Source organism: Silurus aristotelis (assembly GCF_946808225.1).
Source record: "Silurus aristotelis genome assembly, chromosome: 24".
NCBI lineage: Eukaryota > Metazoa > Chordata > Actinopteri > Siluriformes > Siluridae > Silurus > Silurus aristotelis.
Genome location: NC_139597.1, coordinates 2,362,775 through 2,382,735, shown reverse-complemented (window position 1 = coordinate 2,382,735; position 19,961 = coordinate 2,362,775). Strand labels below are relative to the sequence as shown.

Sequence of the window (19,961 nt, the reverse complement as noted above, 5' to 3'; positions counted from 1 at the left end):
CTGCGAATGCAGATTTTTAAATAATGATCATCAAAACTAATGAGGAGTGTTCAGGGCAGATGAAAGCGCTTTCATATTACACTGCGTTTCTGTGCATTAGTGCAAGTGTGTGTGTGTGTGTGTGTGTGTGTGTGTGTGTGTGTGTGTGTGTGTGTGTGTGTGTGTGTGAGAAAGATTTTTGTCTCATCTAACTGGCAGAACTCTTAACACACAATAGTAATTATCTCCTTCCTGTGCGTTACTGAGAAATTATACAGAGACTGAGATTCAGAGGCAAATGCAAAAGAAAAGGGGATAAAAAAAAAGAGAGGGGTAGAAAAAAAAAAAACGGGTTTGGGATGAAAAACGGAAAATCGGAGCGTCTAAGCAGAAACGTGCAGTGACGGTGTTGGTGAAAGTCCGTTCGTGTAGTCAATCTGCAAAACTGCTGGACCCTTTTCCCTTTTTCCTCGTCTATCTCTCGTTTCCCACGGAGTGATAGTTGCCGTGGCAACCGAGGCAAATCGTCCGTTTCTCAAACAGATGTCCCATTTAGTTCGAAATTAGAATGTGTAAAAACCCAGGAGACTCAAATTATTTCAAAAGTTCTCTACGAGGGAGGGAGGGAGGGAGGGGAGAGGCGGGGGTAAAGGAAGTGAGCAGGAATGAAAGGAGAGAAAAAAAGAGAGAGAAAGAGAGAGAAGGCGTATATGGGTGGGAGAGAAAGGGAGAATGATAGGGAAGAAAGGAAGGAGGGGAAAGAAGTGTATCGTGCCTCCTCCTCGTTGTGAAAGTACGTTGATTAGACGTCGAGTGCGAGACGCCGCTCATGCAAAACGGGAAAGAGGTGAAAAGGTGAAAGGTGTACGGACCGATAATGAGCAGTGATGCTTTGTGGGTAAAAAGGCAAATGCCAGTGATGAGGCGTCTGGTGTAAAGGCTCATTATGCTCAAGAGACCAACAGGGGGCAGCCTGCAGAGCTGGGGTTCGTACCCCTGACCTGATCAGTAGCCCAGAGACTTAACCAGAGCTCCACCACTTTAGTAACATGCTAGCAGATGCCCTTATCCAGAGCGACTCTTTTTATTTATTTATGTTAATTAGAAATCTCATTAAGGGTTTAGAAGCTAGCACTGGTGGTCCTGAGATTTAAACTCAAGACCAAGTCCAACTCAGATAGCGTGTTGTTATGGCAATGGATGCCAACACTTCGGCAAAAAACACAGAAAACAAACTGTAATTTGAAGGGGAAAAAAAAAGGACAACAAAAAAATAATAAATAAATAAACAACTTTTGCTTTTAAATCAAATAATATATCAGGAACATTGGAAGTGCCCTAAATACTAAAGCAAGCTATGTAGTGAACATATATAGTAGAGGTAGACCGATGAATCAGTTTTGTCGATTATTCGACACCAATAGTTGTTTGCTGGAACTATCATAAGCATAGTTTTTCCGGCTTACGGTTCAGTCAATACGAGAGTGGCCTCTAGAGGCGAATCGAAGAGCGCTATAATACACTTATTATTCATAATTGATTCATTATTTCCACACATTTATTTATTAATTTATTCACATTTTCATAATTCAGCGTCGGTTTATTCATCATTAATCGGCAAGTACGATCCAACCTGGCTATCGGTATCGGTAGAATCGTCCGACCTTTAATATATAGTTAAAAAATATTTAGTATGTGGAATTCTGCCAAAAAAAAATCTCGTCAGATTGTGATCACTGGCGGTGCAAGAAAAAAAAAAAAAGGATTCGATAGAACGGTTTAATCTGGATGACGAACAACCGTTCGTGTGGCCAATCACAGGCCTCGTGTATGCAGAAGAGGGCAGATAGCGAGTTGATCCGAGGACGTTACGATTCACTGTGACGGAGAACGAGTAGGAGTTTATAAACATGCTGTTGTTTGGCTTTAAGTGTCTCAAAGAAAGAGAGTGTTCATTCTCATCAGTTGGTTTGATGTCAGTGGTTTTCTCTTCACCTGAACTAGGAGACACAAACTTTGTGTGGAAAGTTTATAAATGAGACCCAGAACGGTCCAGAGTTTAGCAGGTGGTGCGTCAGTAATTACGGTCAGTGGGGAAACAGCGCTCTGAGTGTAGTTAAATAGACTAAAGTTATGCTTTTGTATTTGAATTTCTCAAGGAATCGTTTCAGCTCTAAACATTTTAATCCTATGCTCAGGTGTCCACAATCTTTAGTCCTTTTAGAGCAAATTCAGCTGACTTGGCAGAAAAAATCCTGCATCAGCACGATGCAGGGAAGCCAATCGTGAGTAAATGTCCATAATAACGGAAAGAAATAATAAAATAATACACAACGTAGCTCATTCTTTTGGACGCTTAAAGTTATGAAACATTTAAATACAAAAATAATTATTTAAAGAAAAATTACGTATTATATATCAGGTCAGAATATCCTCGATATGAGCACATTTATTTACGCTACTTAATATATTGTCCGATCGTATTTTTGACCTTTTTTTTTTTTTTTTTTTTTTTTTTGACTCGTCGTCGTTTTCCGTTTTCGAAAGAAACTCCGTTGAAAGGAATAAAATGATCCGAGAAACAGAACTTCCAATCAGTATATCGAAAAAATGCTAATATTAGCGCCACGCCACCAATCATTTTCTCTCTTCAGTGTTACCTCTCTGGATTGCTCCAGAGGGTGGTGCGTCAGTAATAAGGGTAACACGGTGCTCCGTGCGTAGTCAAAATGGACAGAACGAAGCAATCGAGGCAAATAATTTATTTTTTTTATAGACTTACTCGAGGAAGTAAGTCGATAAAAACTTCAGCCGTAGAAATCGATCTACATGTCGAATATTGGTCACAGTTTATTGGTCACTTTACTAAATAATAAAAGCATTGCGCATCTGCTGATCATTATATAGAAATCAATTGTATTTTACCGACGCGAATATGTTAAAAACGGCGCATTGGGATACAAACGCCAACTTGAATCCCGTCTGTGTGTATTGCGAACGATGTGTGTGCTGTGGCCCAGCAAAGGGGGCGCTCCACATGCACCCCCCTCCACACTGTGACAGCTGTTAATTGAGTGCGGTACCCCCGTGGCCGGCCCTATATAGCCGAAGCAGCGAGTGCGCTCCCCGAGGAGAGACCCGGCCGCCGACGTGCTAATCTCCCGCCTCATCCCAAACCGCACGCCGCATTAACACGCACCTTAATTAATTCACCAGGGCACGCAGGCAAGGTCGAGCAGCGAAACACACACCCCTTACATCTCTGCCTCGCAAAAAAAAAAAAAAAAAGAGGGGCTGATGATTAGACATCGCTCGCCTCGTCCGATCTTCATCATCCTCTCCTCCTTCTTCATCAATCCCTCCAATCAGGGTGGTTCATTAGCAGAGGAAAAGAGCGCGCGGCCTTCATCGGAGAGGAAGACTCATCAAATGCTCAAGATTTAGGAAGAAAGAGTGACGCTTTTGTTTCTTCGTTCTTTCATGCTGCCTCTTATTCTCCCTCTCTAGATATGTGTGTGTGTGTGTGTGTGTGTGTGTGTGTTTTTTCTTTCCTTTTTTTTGTGTTTTGATGAGGCTCCTCTATAATTGGGACACAACAGAAGAGAAGCAAATTAAATAATTAAAAAATCTAATTACGGAGTCTTTTGCATCTCGGCCGTTAATTATTTCTCGCGGAGTCACTGGGTAGCTCACATCTTCGATTTTCTTTTTTTCGGTAAGGAAAAGAAAAACAGAAAAAAAATTTAGAGCATCTCTCTCTCTCTCTCTCTCTCTCTCTCTCTCTCTTTCTCTCTCTCTCTCTCCTCCTCTCTCTCTCTCTCTCTCTCTCTCTTTCTCTCTCTCTCTCTCCTCCTCTCTCTCTCTCTCTCTCTCTCTCTCTCTCTCTCTCTCTCTCTCTCTCTACGCTCTGGCGTTTTATTTCCCTCCGCTGTCCGCGGTTTACTGCGTGACAGCCTCCTCAAAGACATCATCAACAACACTGAAACATTTTCAAGTAATCGGCACACACGCGTGAACACACGTGCGCAACAGCCACTGAGAGGATTCGGCGCGCACGCACAGCTACAGTACACGCTTCATCTGTCTTTGTCCAAATTCGGCACGTGTTGTGCTCAGCAGAAATCGCTGAGCCCCCTGCCATGTTCAAAGCAGCTCAGTGCCCACAGACAAATGGAGAGGAAAAAAAAGAGGGAGAGAAAGACTGAAAGAGAAAGAGGGAAAGAATACGAGAGGGAGGGAGGATGAGATGAGACAAGGCAACTGATCAGTCTGAATCTTGGACGACTAATTTCTCTCTCTCTCTCTCTCTCTCTCTCTCTCTCTCTCTCTTTCTCTGGTATTAAAATAAATATATACCCCCCCCCCCCCCACTAAACACAAGATCAACAAAAGTATTGGGACGCTTGACTTTCCCCCCCAAAATAAGTGATATAAGTGGACATGTAAAGCTTTACAGTTACACCACATGACCTCTCAAGGTCTAAGATTAATATACCTACTCCAGACACACAATAGAGCCAAAAGTATTGGGACACCCAACCTTTCCATGCGGTTCTTTACCAGACCTCGAACTTGGAGGCACACAGTTGTACAGGAGTTTTTTTTTTATTCTCGGTCGCATGATAGTTTCCTTTCGCTTGAGCTACACACTGGAAAATTGATGTAAGTGAATTCTATTTTGGATTCTAACAGCATCATCAGCGAGGTCATTTCAACAGTGTGTGTGTGTGTGTGTGTGTGTGTGTGTGTGTGTGTGTTTTAATTCACAGTTCGGTTGAATTTCAGTAGTCTGTCGTTTTTTATTTATGCGGTTTATTATTATTAACATTAATCAACATTAGAACAGTTTACAGATTTAAAACAATTTTAAATAAAATGCCTGTGTGGTTTAATAATATACAATATTTTATTATATAAAAAGGTATAATTAATGTAGTACACTATTATAGTAATATTTAATATATTTAATTATATTGATTACATTTTGTAACAAATCAAATTGATTAAATAAAATTAAATAAATGGAAACATTTTGAAGTTTGAATTTGTATGAACCCATTGGGGCAATACAGGTATTTATGTCTGTGTGTGTGTGTGTGTGTGTGTGTGTGTGTGTGTGTGTGTGTGTGTGTGTGTGTTTTACGTTTAATATAAAAATTTTCTAAAGATATGATCTACTTATCTGTTCTACTTATTTCAACAGACTTGAACAAATGTCTTCATTCCCTCCATTCTTCATTCGTTCACTCCCTCGACATGCGGAATTGTCAGGATTTTCTTCTTTTTAGGAGAAATTCTTGAAGCTGGACGTAAAGCGCTATAGAATCCGTAGTGCTAAAGCTACCTGCTAGCTACTTCCCGGTTAGCAGCTAACACTAGCGCTACAGATTCTTTATTGTTTTCATACATGCACAAAACAAATCGTATTTCCAGTTCCGCGTAAGCAGCTGCACCGACACTGCGCTAACTCTAGTTTCTTTTTCTGGCACTGTTGTGTATGTTTTTAACTTTAATAATGATAATAAATTTGTTTAAAGTGCGAGACGGGAGAATGAGGGAACATGCGGTCGGAGACTTAGTTACAATCTGAGATCCCTCAGGAACGTATTATGTTCCGCACGTAAAAAGGATTTCGCCTGAAGCCCTGTACCTACGCTAGTCTTATATGTCAAATATGCTGTTTTAGCACTACATTTACATGTACTTTACACACACACACACACACACCATACGAGTTTTCGCACTGTGTGCGTCTGTGTGTGTGTTTACCAATGCTGTTTGAATCAAAATCAATTACACTGTTCTCTCTCTCACACACACACACACACAATCATATTTTTATATAACAGTCTCTTATGATGTTTCAGCATTACATATATATATATATATATATATATATATATATATATATATATATATATATATATATATGCGCACACACACACACACACACACACACACTGTAACGCCTACAGTTTCCAAAAGTAACCGCCATCTTTAATGCACCATTTACACCAACATCAGACTCTCTTTAGTCTCACCCCTTTACACACACACACACACACACACACACACACACACACACACACACACACACACACACACACACACAAGCACGTATGTTTCTGTGGGATGACAAATGACTTGTAAACTTGCATTAGCGTCAGCAGAACAGAAAAACACGGCACATGTTTCCCCCATGCTGTCCCTTTCATTCCAGAAACTCCGCATGACAAATAGTGGAGATTTAGTGAGAAATGCACTGTGCCGAGATCTCATTTAGTGCACTAAACAAGCCTGTGTGTGTGTGTGTGTGTGTGTGTGTGTGTGTGTGTGTGTGTGTGTGTGTGTGTGTGTGTGCGCGCGCTTATATACATCTCCTACAACAAAGACAAACACGAGACAGACATGACCTCGCAGTCAGACATAAGACAAGATTGACAGGAGGGAAGGAGATGGAGATGGAGATGGAGAACGAGAGAGGAACAGGACAGCAGGACCGAGAACAGAGAAAAGCAAGGGATGAGATTCAGCTTTGTGTACCTTTGATGGAGGGATGAAGGCGAGAACAAGAGCCAGTGTGTGAGAGAGAGAGAGAGAGAGAGAGAGAGAGAGAGAGAGAGAGAGAGAGAGAGAGAGAGAGAGAGAGAGAGAGAAGATCTGGAATTACGGATGAGAGGATAAAGAGATAAGGCGTAGATGTTGCTGATGCTCGGATCAGAGGAAGCCGTCACCCGCAGCAACGTGGGCTCTGTCCAGAAAGCGCTTGCTTTTGGAGGAACGTCATCACCATGGAGACGGGTGCAGCTCCATCCCGCGAGAAACGACGCGTCCTGCTTGGAGTGACAAGGAACTGATGATGCTCGGAAGGGATGTAAATGAGAGCGAACACACACACACACACACACACACACACACACACACACACACACACACACACACACACACACACACACACCTTATAGTGGCCATCTATCGATTTGCAGATAATTTATGCCACGGCCCAAAAAATTATGAGGACCAGCGAGTCCCCACAAAACGATTTTTCCAACTCTACCAAGAAACACTTTCACACTACGTAGTTTTGTACACCTACTGTAAGATATAGTGTTCATTCTCCTTCTACACCTCCATCTTCTATATTTTTTTTATCAAAAAAATCTTGTGCTAATATAAATTTATAACGTTCTTACGCCTCATTATTAGACATGGACGACAACACCCCCTGCCAACCCACGAACGTCCGTGCAAACCCAGGCCCACGCAAGGGTTCATCCTCCTTTCCTCCCTTTCTCGTCTCGCTATTGTACGTGGTCACGCGTTCGAGCAATTACGCTCCCTAAGTGGGAAGAAAGTAGCACAATGAGACGGCGTGTGTCTGATCAGGAGGAAACGCAGCCTTAGACGCAGAGGGATGCCAGCAGAAGTGTTAACGAGAGACAGACAATGGGGGAACTGGGAAAAGAGACGGAACAAAAATAGAGGCGGACTTGAGGGGGAAGGAAACACGGAGCAACATATGGTGAGTAACAGACAAGGGGGAGACGAGGAGCGAGAGAGAGAGAGAGAGAGGGAGGAAGAAAGAGAGAGAGATGAACGTCCCATTTCTCACTCCAGTCACACCCCTTCAACTGTTTCAGGATTTGGACAGTATACCATATTTACATTGCTGAAGAAGTTCAGACAACAGGGCGTTTTAAAACCATCAGGTCATCAAGTCCATTCACCTAGAATTATTTCTCTCTCTCTCTCTCTCTCTCTCTCTCTCTCTCTCTCTCTCTCTCTCTCTCTCTCTCTCTCTCTCTCTCTCGTGTCACACTTTCCTGCCAAAAATTGTCTTGCAACTCTGAAATGACACAGTGGCAAAAAAATAATAAATCCATAAATACTACTATATAACCTATTAAGACAAAAGTATTGGGACACCTGCCTTCTCCAGTCATGAGGTCCTTCTTCAAACTGTTGCCAAAAACTCGGAGGCACATGACTGCACAGGACTATGAACTACGAAACTCAAACGTGCTCCTGTTCCAGCACGACAATGCTCCCGTGCACAAAGGCAGCACCATGAAGATCTGCTTCACATGCACTGGAGTGGAAGATCTGCTGCTATAGAGCTCCAATATTATTCATTAGGATGAATGAGAATCTCACCTACATCAGTCCCTGACTTTACTAATCCCCTTGTGGAGTGGAGGATATTATAATACCAGAACACAGGAACTGAGATTTTAAAAATTAGTTATAAACTATAAGTGTTATAAAAAAAAAAAAAATACAAATAAAAACACACACAATCTTATCATTCGAGTGTCCACAAACTTTTGTCCACACACAAGTTCTTGACCGACATGCATTTATCCTGTTTTTTTTTCATAAGTCATAAAAAAAATTAAATAAAAAAGTTCACCTGTCGGTTTTATCTGCTAACGAGCCGGAAAATCTCATTAGCACTAAAGTAATAATTACTACACAGAGTTCTATTTTTGACCAGTGTTACTAGATTCTTGATATTTTAATTTTTTTTAATTCCTCCCTAACAGACAATTCCAGACGATTCCAGACGATTCCAGACAGTGTAATTTATATCCCTTGTGTAAATGATTATATATTACTGCATACTTGTAAAATCCCATTTACATACAGTAATTTGAACAAAAGTTTGTGGACAGCCGTGTATAAGATTAGCTGGCTTTTGTGCACAGGGAGAACCATGGAATAAAAAAAAAAGTGTCCTTATACTTTTGCTTGTGGCGTGTACCGGACCTGTTCTACATCCGCAGCAATCTTGAGTAAAAAAAAATAATAAAAAATTAAGGAAGCGTAAGACGGAAAACCGAACACTCACCACGGTGAGCCGTAAATGCGGAAACCTCGGACGGTAACGTCGGAGTCCTGCAGGTAGATGCAGTTGGTGAGCAGCGACTGCACGTTCTCGTAGTTCTCCGGCTTCAGCTTGGAGGCAGAGGGAAAGTAGTAGAAGTCTTGCTTGATCAGATCGGCCATGAACTCCTGATCGAAGGTCAGCTCGTGGTTTCCCGCGATCACGATCTTTATCTCGTACGGGAGAGTGCCTACGGTGGGAAAGAAAAAGTGGTGAGAACATTTCATACGGAAGGTGTGATACAAAAAACACGCACACACTTGTACTTGTTGTGTCTGAATGAGCACAAATCTTCTCAAGTGTGCTCCTCAACCTGACTGAACCCCAGGCCTCTTCACCTCACCTACATCAGGACCTTTTTATTAACACAAGTGTACCTGAATGAGCACAAATCTCCACAACATCTGGAGGAACATCTTCCCAGAAGAGTGGAGTTTATTATTTATTATTATAACAGTAAAGGAGACTAAACATGGATCAGGTAATAAAAGATGGCGTTTGTATCGCGATTGATCCTTTTTAAAACATATTTGCATCGGTGAAAAAGTAAATAAATATATATATTTATTTAATTAGAAAGTAAACGATAATTTGTGACTGATATTTGATATGCAGTTCCCTCAGCACCGCTGCTGCCACGTGAATATGACGTATCGCAACACTACGGAGGCCGAGGCGTGTCCTGAGAGTCATGTGGAATACAGATTTACATGGCAGAGGTAGAGCTGTAACTTCCTGCAGACACAACAGGAAAAAAAAGACATATGGTTCTTATGATTCAGGCGTCCACAAACTTTTGGCCATACCATGTATTTCCCCCGAACAGGTTTTAAAAAAAGTTTTCGTGTTAAATATACAAATATTGAAGGAGACTCTCCTTTCTTCGGGTGTACTGCGGATCAGATTTGAGCAATTCGGTATGGCTGTGGCGCTCGGAGGAGCAAGCTAATGCCGAGCTCGGATGGTTTACGGCACGGCCAGATTATACGTTGCTAAAAATACTTTTAAAGCCTGTACGTAGGGAGGGGGGGGGTTTCTTTTTTTTTTAGACAGGTGTGATGAAGATTTATTGAAAGAAAGAGAGAGAAGAAAAGGAACGTCTCCTGTTTAAAAGTACACATCTGTGAAGCATGGGGGCGTAGGCGTGTACAGCTGCTAGGAAAAGCTGGTGCTCTTGATGGAGATGAGAATCAGAATGAATCCTGAACGATCAGAATGAAGAAATTACAAACGCTACTCATCGTACAGGGGAAACAGAACTGGATGTAATTGGACGACAGATGTAGCTACGCCCTGGCGTTTTTAATCCAATAGCAAATTTGAAAGATACAAACTGAAGCAGATGGTTAAGTATTTTATATGGATTTTTTATTTATTTGTGGTCTTAAAGCACAAGTCATAGATTTTATGGACAAAAGTTTGTGGACACCTGACTATAAAATTAGTATGTGCATCTTTCTGAACATCCCATTCCACAATTAGTCCCAATTCTTTTTACACTAGGCTCAGCTCTATTACTAGATTTTCACATCCTAAAGACGTTCTGTACAGTTGTGTGCCTCCAACTTTACGGCAACAATTTTTTGAAAAAAAAAAAAAAAAAAAAAAAAAAAGGCATCCAAATACTTTTGGCCGCATAATATTGTGGGTCTAACCCACAACCCCAAAGCATTCAATATTGCAATTCAACAATTTTTTTAGAATTAAATTCTCTCAATTATCTACTGTATGTATCACATGTAAAGAATAATCCGGAAGCATGTTTTCCACCACAGGAAAACTGCCTAATCGGCTTATTTTTTTTTTTTTTTGCCTTAACAATAGATTTATAAAAAAAAAAAAAAAACAAACGAATGATAAAAGAGAGGCAGGTGTCGGAAACATCAATCAAGAATATAAAGCAATTTTAATCCCAATATTTTCTTCTTTATGGCTTTTTTTGTTGTTTGTTTTTTTTGTTTTGGTAATTGCTAACAGGAAATAACATTCTAATAATGTCCGTTTACGCGACTTTGTGTTGTTCAGCCCAAAATATATGTTTTTTTAATGTTAAAATGAAACGCAAAAACAATAAAATTCAAATATTACAAATGTTAATAATAATAATAATAATAATTATAATAATAATTATAATAATAATAATAATAAAATACAATTATAATTATAATTATTTCAGTTTATGCGACTTCGCTTTGGTCAGCTAGAAATTATATTTTGTATATATTAATATAATAAAATATATATCTATATATTTTTTTTTTTAAGATGCAGATACAATAAAAACAAAATGTAATGTACATATAATATTACAAATAATGCAATGTATACAATTATAATAAAAAAATAAATAAAAGATAAAAAATATCTATTTACTTTACGGTTTGTCTACATAGTTTCGTCGGTTTAGCAGGGTCTCGTTTGCGTCGAATTTACGACTATAGTATGTGTCGCTATGGCAACGATGAAAGATCCTACTGCTGGTGCTGGGGCTACTATACTACAGGGTGGAAAAACGTGAGAAGTACACAATTTATTTTGTGTTCTTATTCTTTTCTGTAGCGTTGATTAAAATCTATAATTTTTTAAAAATCCAGTAAAAATGTTGAATGCTCAGTCACATGCAAAAGGGGATGTAAAAGGGTTTAAGGGAGTATGTAGGCTATTTTTATAGAATATATTCAACATGCGTCTGGAAATTAATTACTGGCAGTAAATAAATATCTAAACACGGTGTTACTTTAGTTTTCGCTGATGAAGAGCCGGCCCTCTTGTGTGATTGGGATTGATGAACACAATGATTTTCTATTATGTTATTATTCCATTATAATCTCTTTTCTTTCTTTTTTAAAGGATGGGGGGGGGGGGGGGGTTAATTAGTTGATTTGCTGTATAGAAATGTAGCTGATGAAGCCGATGGAAGTGCCTGTTAGAGATTTGGAAATAAGCGTCGCAATTAGATATATAAAAAATAAACAAACACAAATTCGCCACGGATGCACAAAAACCCCAGCACGCTTCGTTCGGTCTCGTCCTGCAATATGTAAGTGCTCCCTAAAATATTCATACGCCGCATGGAAGCGGTCCTGTCCACGCCTGCCAAACACACAGACAGCATGTCCCCACAAATCTCTAATCCTCCTGCACACGCTCACGGCAACGGCCCTCCGAAATCTGCAGCCAGGAAGAGAGGGAAAGTGGGGGTGGGAGAGTGTGTGTGGGGGGGGTGGGGGGGTGGGGGGAGTGGGGGGAGGGGGGTGAATTACGGCAAACATCTGGAGCGCTTCCTTTATTTGAAAAGTGTCATAAAAAGACGAGATGCATCAGAAAGTGTCAGGTTCGGTACGCGAAACAGAGTTCAATCACGCAGAGTTTTGACAATTATGCAGTCAAGCGCGTCCCTGAAAAGCAGCAATTAAATGAAGGGATGGGGGGAGCTGCGGAGGGGGGTGCCTGCGGTGGTGGTGGTGGTGGTGGTGGTGTTGGTGATGATGGAGGGTATTCTACTGAAATGTCAGCACACATACACACATGCACAGGGAGCCACTCTGAAATCTAACACATAAGGTGTGAGCTATAAGCAATTTACCTGATGTTAACACACACGTACGTTAGATTTTTACAGCGCGGCTAGAAATCTGCAGGGATAAGCACATTTATTCTGTCGCTGAAAGCAAATCGTGAAGAAAAAAAAAAAAGAAAAACAGTCAGAGAAATGGGTACGGGGTGTCCTGCTTGGAAGGAGAGACGTTTTTTAAGCTTTGCTCACGAACCGGGAGAGATTTAGAGCCGCCGTTACGAAAGCTTCGTCGCGTTTAATCACGCGTTTCGTTTTTTTTTGTTGTTGTTGTCTTCCGGTTGTTTTCATTCTATTGTCTTCACTTTCACCCTTCTCTGGCTTCTCTATTAAAATGTTATCCTTAAAAAACTAGCGGCAGATCCAGATTTCTCCTCCTCGCTCTCACAACTCATAAATCCTTTCCTGTTACTTACATCTACATAATTCACACTAGTCGGCAAATTTTGGGGAATTTCAAGAGCCTCTGCGAACAAGAAATTACGATCACGCGGGTAAAAAAATTTTTTTTTAATAATAATTATTTCACTATAAATGAAACTGATCTACCTAATACTGAGCAGATCCTCCAGGTGGTTTACCAGCAATCACACACTTGGTCAAGATCCCCCTTCAAGCTCGGTTAGAAATAAAGATATTATAAAGAAAGAACCACAATTTGAACACAACTGAAATATCCTAAGTGTCATTTGCATCATATTTACATACTACTAATGTTTCTATGAGACTGTTATAGACTCTGGGGGGAGGGGGAGCAGAGAATTTTATTTCTTTGGTTCAGACTGATGGCAAACCATCAATTTACTCAAGTGCCTTCTGACTTCTAACGCATGACCCTTTCACACACACGCCTTTTTCCTGGGTTTTTCCCGGTTTCACAAACTTCAAGCAAAAAAACTGAACCCCATAACATTAGACCAATTAAATTTCCGAAAAAAAAAAAAAAAAAAACGCACCCCACCTGTGTTCTGAGCTGCACGGCATCGGGAGAAAAACTTTCACCGATGGTGATTTTTAAACGCACGACGATGCCAAAAGATAAACTCCCCAGAGAAATAGTTGTGAAAGGAAGGAGGAAGACAGTGAACAATGACTTTCTTAGTCGGCTACTGTTTAGATACAAGCCGTTGTAACGCGTTGAGTCTGGGTGAAGGGAGAGCTCGCTAACTCCAGTTACAACAGAAATCATATAAGCACAGACAGGTTTCCAAAACTCGTGCTTTTTTATTATTCTTGGCAACAGCGTTACGGGTTAGTCAAAGAAACTTAGAAATGAGCATCAAAAAATAATAAGGACATATTCCTCGGTCTTGCACACATGCAGTAATACCGGAAAAAATGCGGTGGCAGGTTATTCCCAAAATACCGCTCTGCTCCTAAAGGAAGCTCAACATACTTCACCCGTTACACCGTGTAACAGACCCTGTCTTTCATTAAAGCCTGTGTAAAGTTCATTAGTTTGTTCAAACATTAGTTTGTTCATTAGTGGCTTATAGACAGGTGCGGCTTATTTATGTTCAAAATAAAAATCTTCAAATTCAGTGGGTGCGGCATATAAATGGGTGCGCTTTATAGTCCGGAAATTACAGTAAAAAAATCCAGATGCTCTTTTCCTGTTGTGTCTGCAGGACGTTACAGCTCTACCTCTGCCATGTTAATCTGTATTCTACGTGACTGTCAGGACACGCCTCGGCCTTCGTAGCGTTGCGTTACGTCATATTACGTGTTTAGCGACGAGAAATCGATCTACAGGTCACAAATTAATCACAAATTATTGGTCACGTTTTAAATAATAAAAGTTCAGCGCATTTACTAATAATTATATATGTAAATTAATCGTTTTCAAACGAAGCAAATATGTTTAAAACATTCTATAGCGATACAAACGCTTGCATCCGGTGCACACTTCTTTTTTTTAAATAAATGCATCGTATTGTATACACACACACACACACACACACACACACACACACACACACACACACACACACACACACACACGTGCCATCTCACAAAAATTAGTGCACCCCTTACATTTAAGCAAACTTTTTAGTATCTTCTCAAGGGACGATATTATATAAATGAAACGTGGATATATTTTGGAGTATCAATGTGCAGTTTGTATATCAGTACTGATTTACTGTATCCATCCGCACAGCCATTACTGTCTAAATAACTGCCAACAAAAGTGAGTCCACCCTCAGTGACCATAACCAGTCAAAGCCACATGTTCTATTCATCATGTTTATGATTTTGTCTGCTTGACAGGACCAGACAATTGTGTGTATCTTGGATTAGAGCAGTTCAAATTCGCTGCTTTGAGTCCAATTCTCTCGTACTGACCACTGGATGTTCAACTGGATGTTCAACATGCACCTCATGGTAAAGAGTCTCTGAGGATTTGAGAATTTGAATTGTTGCTCCCCACAAAGATGCCGAGGCTGTAAAAAGATCAGAAACACCCTGAAACTGAGTTACAGTACAGTGGTCAGGGTCATACAGAGGTTTTCTGAGACTGGTTCCACTCTGAACAGACCTCACAAGGGTCCATCAAAGAAGTCGAGTCCTCGTGCTGTGCGACAGATGCAGAAGCTGCTTCATAAAACATGAGTGCTGCAGCATTGCTTTAGACGTCGCTGAAGCAGAAGGTCCGCTTGTCAGTGATCAGACCGTACACACACACTGCAACAAGTCTGTGTGCAGGCCGTCGTCCCAGAAGGAGCCTGTTCTGAAGCTGCTTACAAGAAACCCGTAAATAGTTTGCCAAACAACTGGAACCATGTTCTGTGATCTGATGAGACTGAGATAAATTACTTGGCTCAGATGGTGTCCAGCATGTGTCGAGGAGAACCAAGAAAATTGTGTCTTACCTACAGTCGAACATGGTGGTGGTACCATCATGCATGAGTGCTGCTGGTACTCAGGAGCTGCAGTTCATTGAGGGAAACATGGATTCCAACATGTACTGTGACATTCTGAAGCAGAACAAATGATGCTCTCGCTTCAAACACACCATCATGATGACAACTGCCTTGCTGAGGAAGGTGAAGGAGTGACCATGTATGTCTCCAGACCTCAAGCGGAAGGTGGAGAAGCTCCATGTGTGTAACATCCAGCAGCTCCGTGAGGTCATTATGGAGGAGTGGAAGAGGATCCCAGCAACAACCTGTGCAGCTCTGGTGAATTCCATGTTCAGGAGGATTAACACCAATTATTCAAATATTGACGACAGGATTTAGGACATCATTTCCCCATTTGACCTTGTACATGTTCGAGATCACCAAATTCAAATCCTGACAGAACATGGACCGTCATGGACCGTTAGGCGTTTCTGAGAAAAATATGGCGAATGTGACGTCACATTGAAGCTCTGCCCCACTTCTACTTAATCCTATAACCATTGTAATCGACCTATGAACTCGTACGCACCTCAATGGAGGATCTGGAGTTGAAGGAAATCTTTCATGTCTGACAAAATGGCATCTGAATCATAAGTTTTGCTACACCAAGCCTTATTTGCCAAGCAAAATATTTACGAAACACACTTTCTAGGCATTTAATTGACTTCTTTTGACACAAAACTTTGAACAAAATTTAAAAAAGGGACAAAATGTCCTTGTCAGAACATCGTCTTTCATTTTTTCTTCAGATTCCCTGAATTTGCCGCCTCAGAATTACAGACAAGACTCTGGGCTGCACAATGGAGTCATTCACTTAGAAACACAAAGCAAAAAAAAAAAAAATAAATACATCGTCTTTGGGAGCAATCAATCACGCAAATACAAAACGCCAGCATGATTGGGGTGGGAGTGTGTGTGTGTAGGTGTGTGTGTGTGTGTGTGTGTGTGTGTGTGTGTGTGTGTGTGTGTGGAGGGGGGGTATGAAGAGCCCCTCTGCTTTTGTGATGCTGGGGAAAAAAGCGAGAGAAAAAGAAAAGAGATGTTTTCCACCGTTCAACACGCCTAAGCTGGACACGCAAATGACTGTTGTTATTAGCTTCCATCTTTGTGTGTGTGTGTGTGTGTGTGTGTGTGTGTGTGTTTTTTGTATTTCAAAAGCAGCAACAAACAGTTTAAATTTCACTATGAATCTCGTCGACAAAAGCGTCCCTTCTTTTCATGTACTTTCTCTTCAAAGGGAAGCAATTAAATAAATGTGCGCACACACACACACACACACACACACACACACACACACACACACACAGAATACCACGTCTATACAGGGATGCATGCACACATCTCTTTTTCTCATCAATCCTTAAAACAAAGTGTGTGTGTGTGTGTGTGTGTGTGTGTGTGTGTGTGTGTGTGTGTGTGTGTGTGTGTGTGTGTGCAGAAGCTGCTGGACCTTAGTGTTACCGTCCCTGTATACATGTTGTAGTGGGTGGTCTGTATCCTTTGATGAAGAAAAATCCTCCAACCTCCAAACTCTGGGATTGTTCGAAGGGATTAATGAGTTTTGTGTGTGTGTGTGTGTGTGTGTGTGTGTGTGTGTGTGTGTGTGTGTAGTTATGTGGTAGGCCAAGCTTAGCCTCAATTTTGGGGTTCGTGTTTGGCAACAAAGAACAGGGATATGACAAAAAACTGCTACCTGCCAGAAACATGTTGACTCTCATGTGTTTTTTTTTTTTTCATTTCGGTGAGAAGTGTGATAGCAGGTCTCAGAAGAACGCAGATTGTCAGCTGTAGCGGTGAGAAATGTTTGAGCGCAACAACGCGGGCGAGACCTGAAAACTAAACTTCATTGCTTCTATGGCTGAAGCACCGAACACATCAAATACGATTAATATTCACTAATATTCAATTCGTTCATTAACGGTTTTCTGGATTTCTCCATCCATCCATCCATCCATCCATCCATCCATCCATCCATCCATCCATCATTCCTATCCATCCTTCCCTTCCTCTATCTATCCATCCATCCATCCATCATTCCCTTCCTCTATCTATCCATCCATCCATCCATCATTCCCATCCATCCTTCCCTCCTCCATCCATCCATCCATCCATCCTCCTTTTCTCCATCCATCCATCCATCCATCCTCCTTTTCTCCATCCATCCATCTATCTATCTATCCATCCTTCCCTCCTCCATCCATCCATCTATCTATTCATCCATCCTTCCCTCCTCCAACCATCCATCCTCCTTTTCTCTATCTATCTATCTATCTATCTATCTATCTATCTATCTATCTATCTATCTATCTATCTATCTATCTATCTATCCATCCATCCATCCATCCATCCATCCATCCATCCATCCATCCATCCATCCATCCATCCTTCCTTCCTTTCCTCCATCCATCCATCCATGAAATGAAGATGATGGACTACTGAATGCAGGTTGGTGGTTCATGTTCCAGCTCTGCCCTGCTGCAGCTCACAGGACCATCATATAGAGATGGACATGATCACCAGCTAACCGCCATAAACATGCCTTCAAAACGAATAAATGTTTATCCAAGACCAACATGGAAATGCTGATCAGCATAGAGAGAAAGAGCCGAGGCAGGAGCCGAACTCCAAAAACTTCAGGGGTGAAGATCTGATTTGAAATCAAAAACAAAGCTCTTTGGTTAGTCACGGCGTCATTAAATCAGCCGTGGCTTCTCTGAGGACGTCACATGACGGGTCCTAAATCCAAAGAGCTTTTGGTTCTTGCATTCGTTCTCCACCAACTTCCGTTCTTCATCGACAGTCTGTTTATTCAAACACCTTTGTTCAGTCTCAGGTGGTCTTTAATGCTCACTTGCTTCGACCCGTCCTGTATATCTTAGGATTAAATTCAATAACGCACTGAAGTGTGTCTCGAAGAAAGAACCGAGCAGAACAAAGACGTTCAGAATTCGACCAGAAAAAAGACGCGCTGATTGATTTTTTTTTTTTTTAGGTCAGACAGAACCTGCAGTCTTCTCGCTAAGCCGTTGGATTCAGGACAGAAGGTTGATATTAGCATTTTGGAGGATGTGATTTATTGGCAAGACAGTCTGAGGGTACACTTCAAGAAGCTTCACCAAAAGACATGTTGCACTTGATTTCCTGGCACCAACACACACACACACACACACACACACACACACACACACACACACACACACACACACACACACGGCTTACAGCCGCACTTTCATGTCTTTCTTTGTCAAGGTGTGATGTAAACACCTACCCCATCATTATGGATTAAATCTTAACACACACGCGCACACACGCGCACACACACACACGCACGCACGCACGCACGCACGCACGCACACACGCGCGCGGAATGAAAGACCTGGTCCTGAGCCCATCACATGAACAGAATTACGCACGCACCAAAAAACAAAAATGAGGCGCTGGAACAAACAGAGGAACGTCTGAGAGGAGCAGATGGAGATCCAGGCAGAGGACGGAGCAGCAGAGGCATGTTTTTAGATGGTGACATGACGTACTTTAGGAAGACAAACCACATGAAAATCTGTTCAAAAAAATGTATGCTATACATCTCCACGTCCCGCTGAAGCAGGTGTGTGTGTGTGTGTGTGCTGCTGAACTGTGAGGAAACATCTAAACCCGATCATTTGCACTCTTTTCACGATTCGGATGAACTTGCACCATAAAGACAAACGTTTGTGGACACCTGACCATAAGATTTGTCCTGATTTTGCACATCACTTTCCACGTTTAGTCGGTGAAGTCAGGTGCTGACGTAAGTGAGGAGGCCTGGGGTGCAGTCAGAGTTCACATCTATTGTTTAATCGGGTTGGAGCTCAACACAGCACGAGATCTTCCACTCGAACCCATGAAAAGCGTATCTTCATCTATTTACTCGTGGCCTTCTGAGCAGAAATCCGATGATCTTTTTTCTAATATATTTTCTCATTCGTCTTCCAAGCCGCGTTTTCAAAAGAGCTACGTTTTCGTTAACTGAAAAACAGCGCCTCAGTGTGGAAGGAGGGCCAAAACGGTGAAGAAAAAAATATCAGTTTCCAAACAAAAACACTTCAATGTTTGTGACACGGCTTTAAAGCGTCCGTGTTGGAACGTGTTGTGATTCGTTACGTCCAGAACGGGGCGTCAAGAGGAACGATCACCTGTAGGTGGCGTCTTCTATAACCAGGCAAAGCAAACCGCATCGTAGCAGGCCGAGACGGACTGCTACGTGTGCGAGAAGAAACGATGAAAAAGAGGCGAAAATCACTGAACGTAAAATACACGTGAACGGACAGATGGTAAACTGGTTTCCTCTTCGAGCTACGCCTGCACGCGATTCTGTTTTATATCGCGACATTAATAAACATTAAAAAAAAGGTGGTGTATGTGTGTGTGTGTGTGTGTGTGTGTGTGTGTGTGTGTGTGTGTTAATAACCGACAGCAAATCCTTTGTTGAAAAAGTGCACATGGAAGTGCAGGGAAAAGGCTGAAGCAGAACGAGAGAGAAAGAGAGAGAGAGAGAGAGAGAGAGAGAGAGAGAGAGAGAGAGAGAGAGAGAGAGAGAGAGAGAGAGAAAGAGAGAGAAACAGAGAGACAGATACAGAGAGAG

General features: G+C 41.5%; 1 protein-coding gene across 1 annotated transcript in view; it reads right to left on the bottom strand.

Moving 5' to 3' along the window:
* mpped1 (metallophosphoesterase domain containing 1) overlaps nucleotides 1–9,105 on the bottom strand; it is a 34,381-nt gene extending 25,276 nt beyond the window's left edge. The window contains exon 1 of the mRNA XM_083528056.1: nucleotides 8,828–9,105. Within this exon, the coding sequence (XP_083384182.1) occupies nucleotides 8,828–9,090 (263 nt within the window). The 5' untranslated portion in view covers nucleotides 9,091–9,105. The remainder of the gene's footprint in view (nucleotides 1–8,827) is intronic.
* Between the last annotated feature and the right edge of the window lie 10,856 nt (nucleotides 9,106–19,961).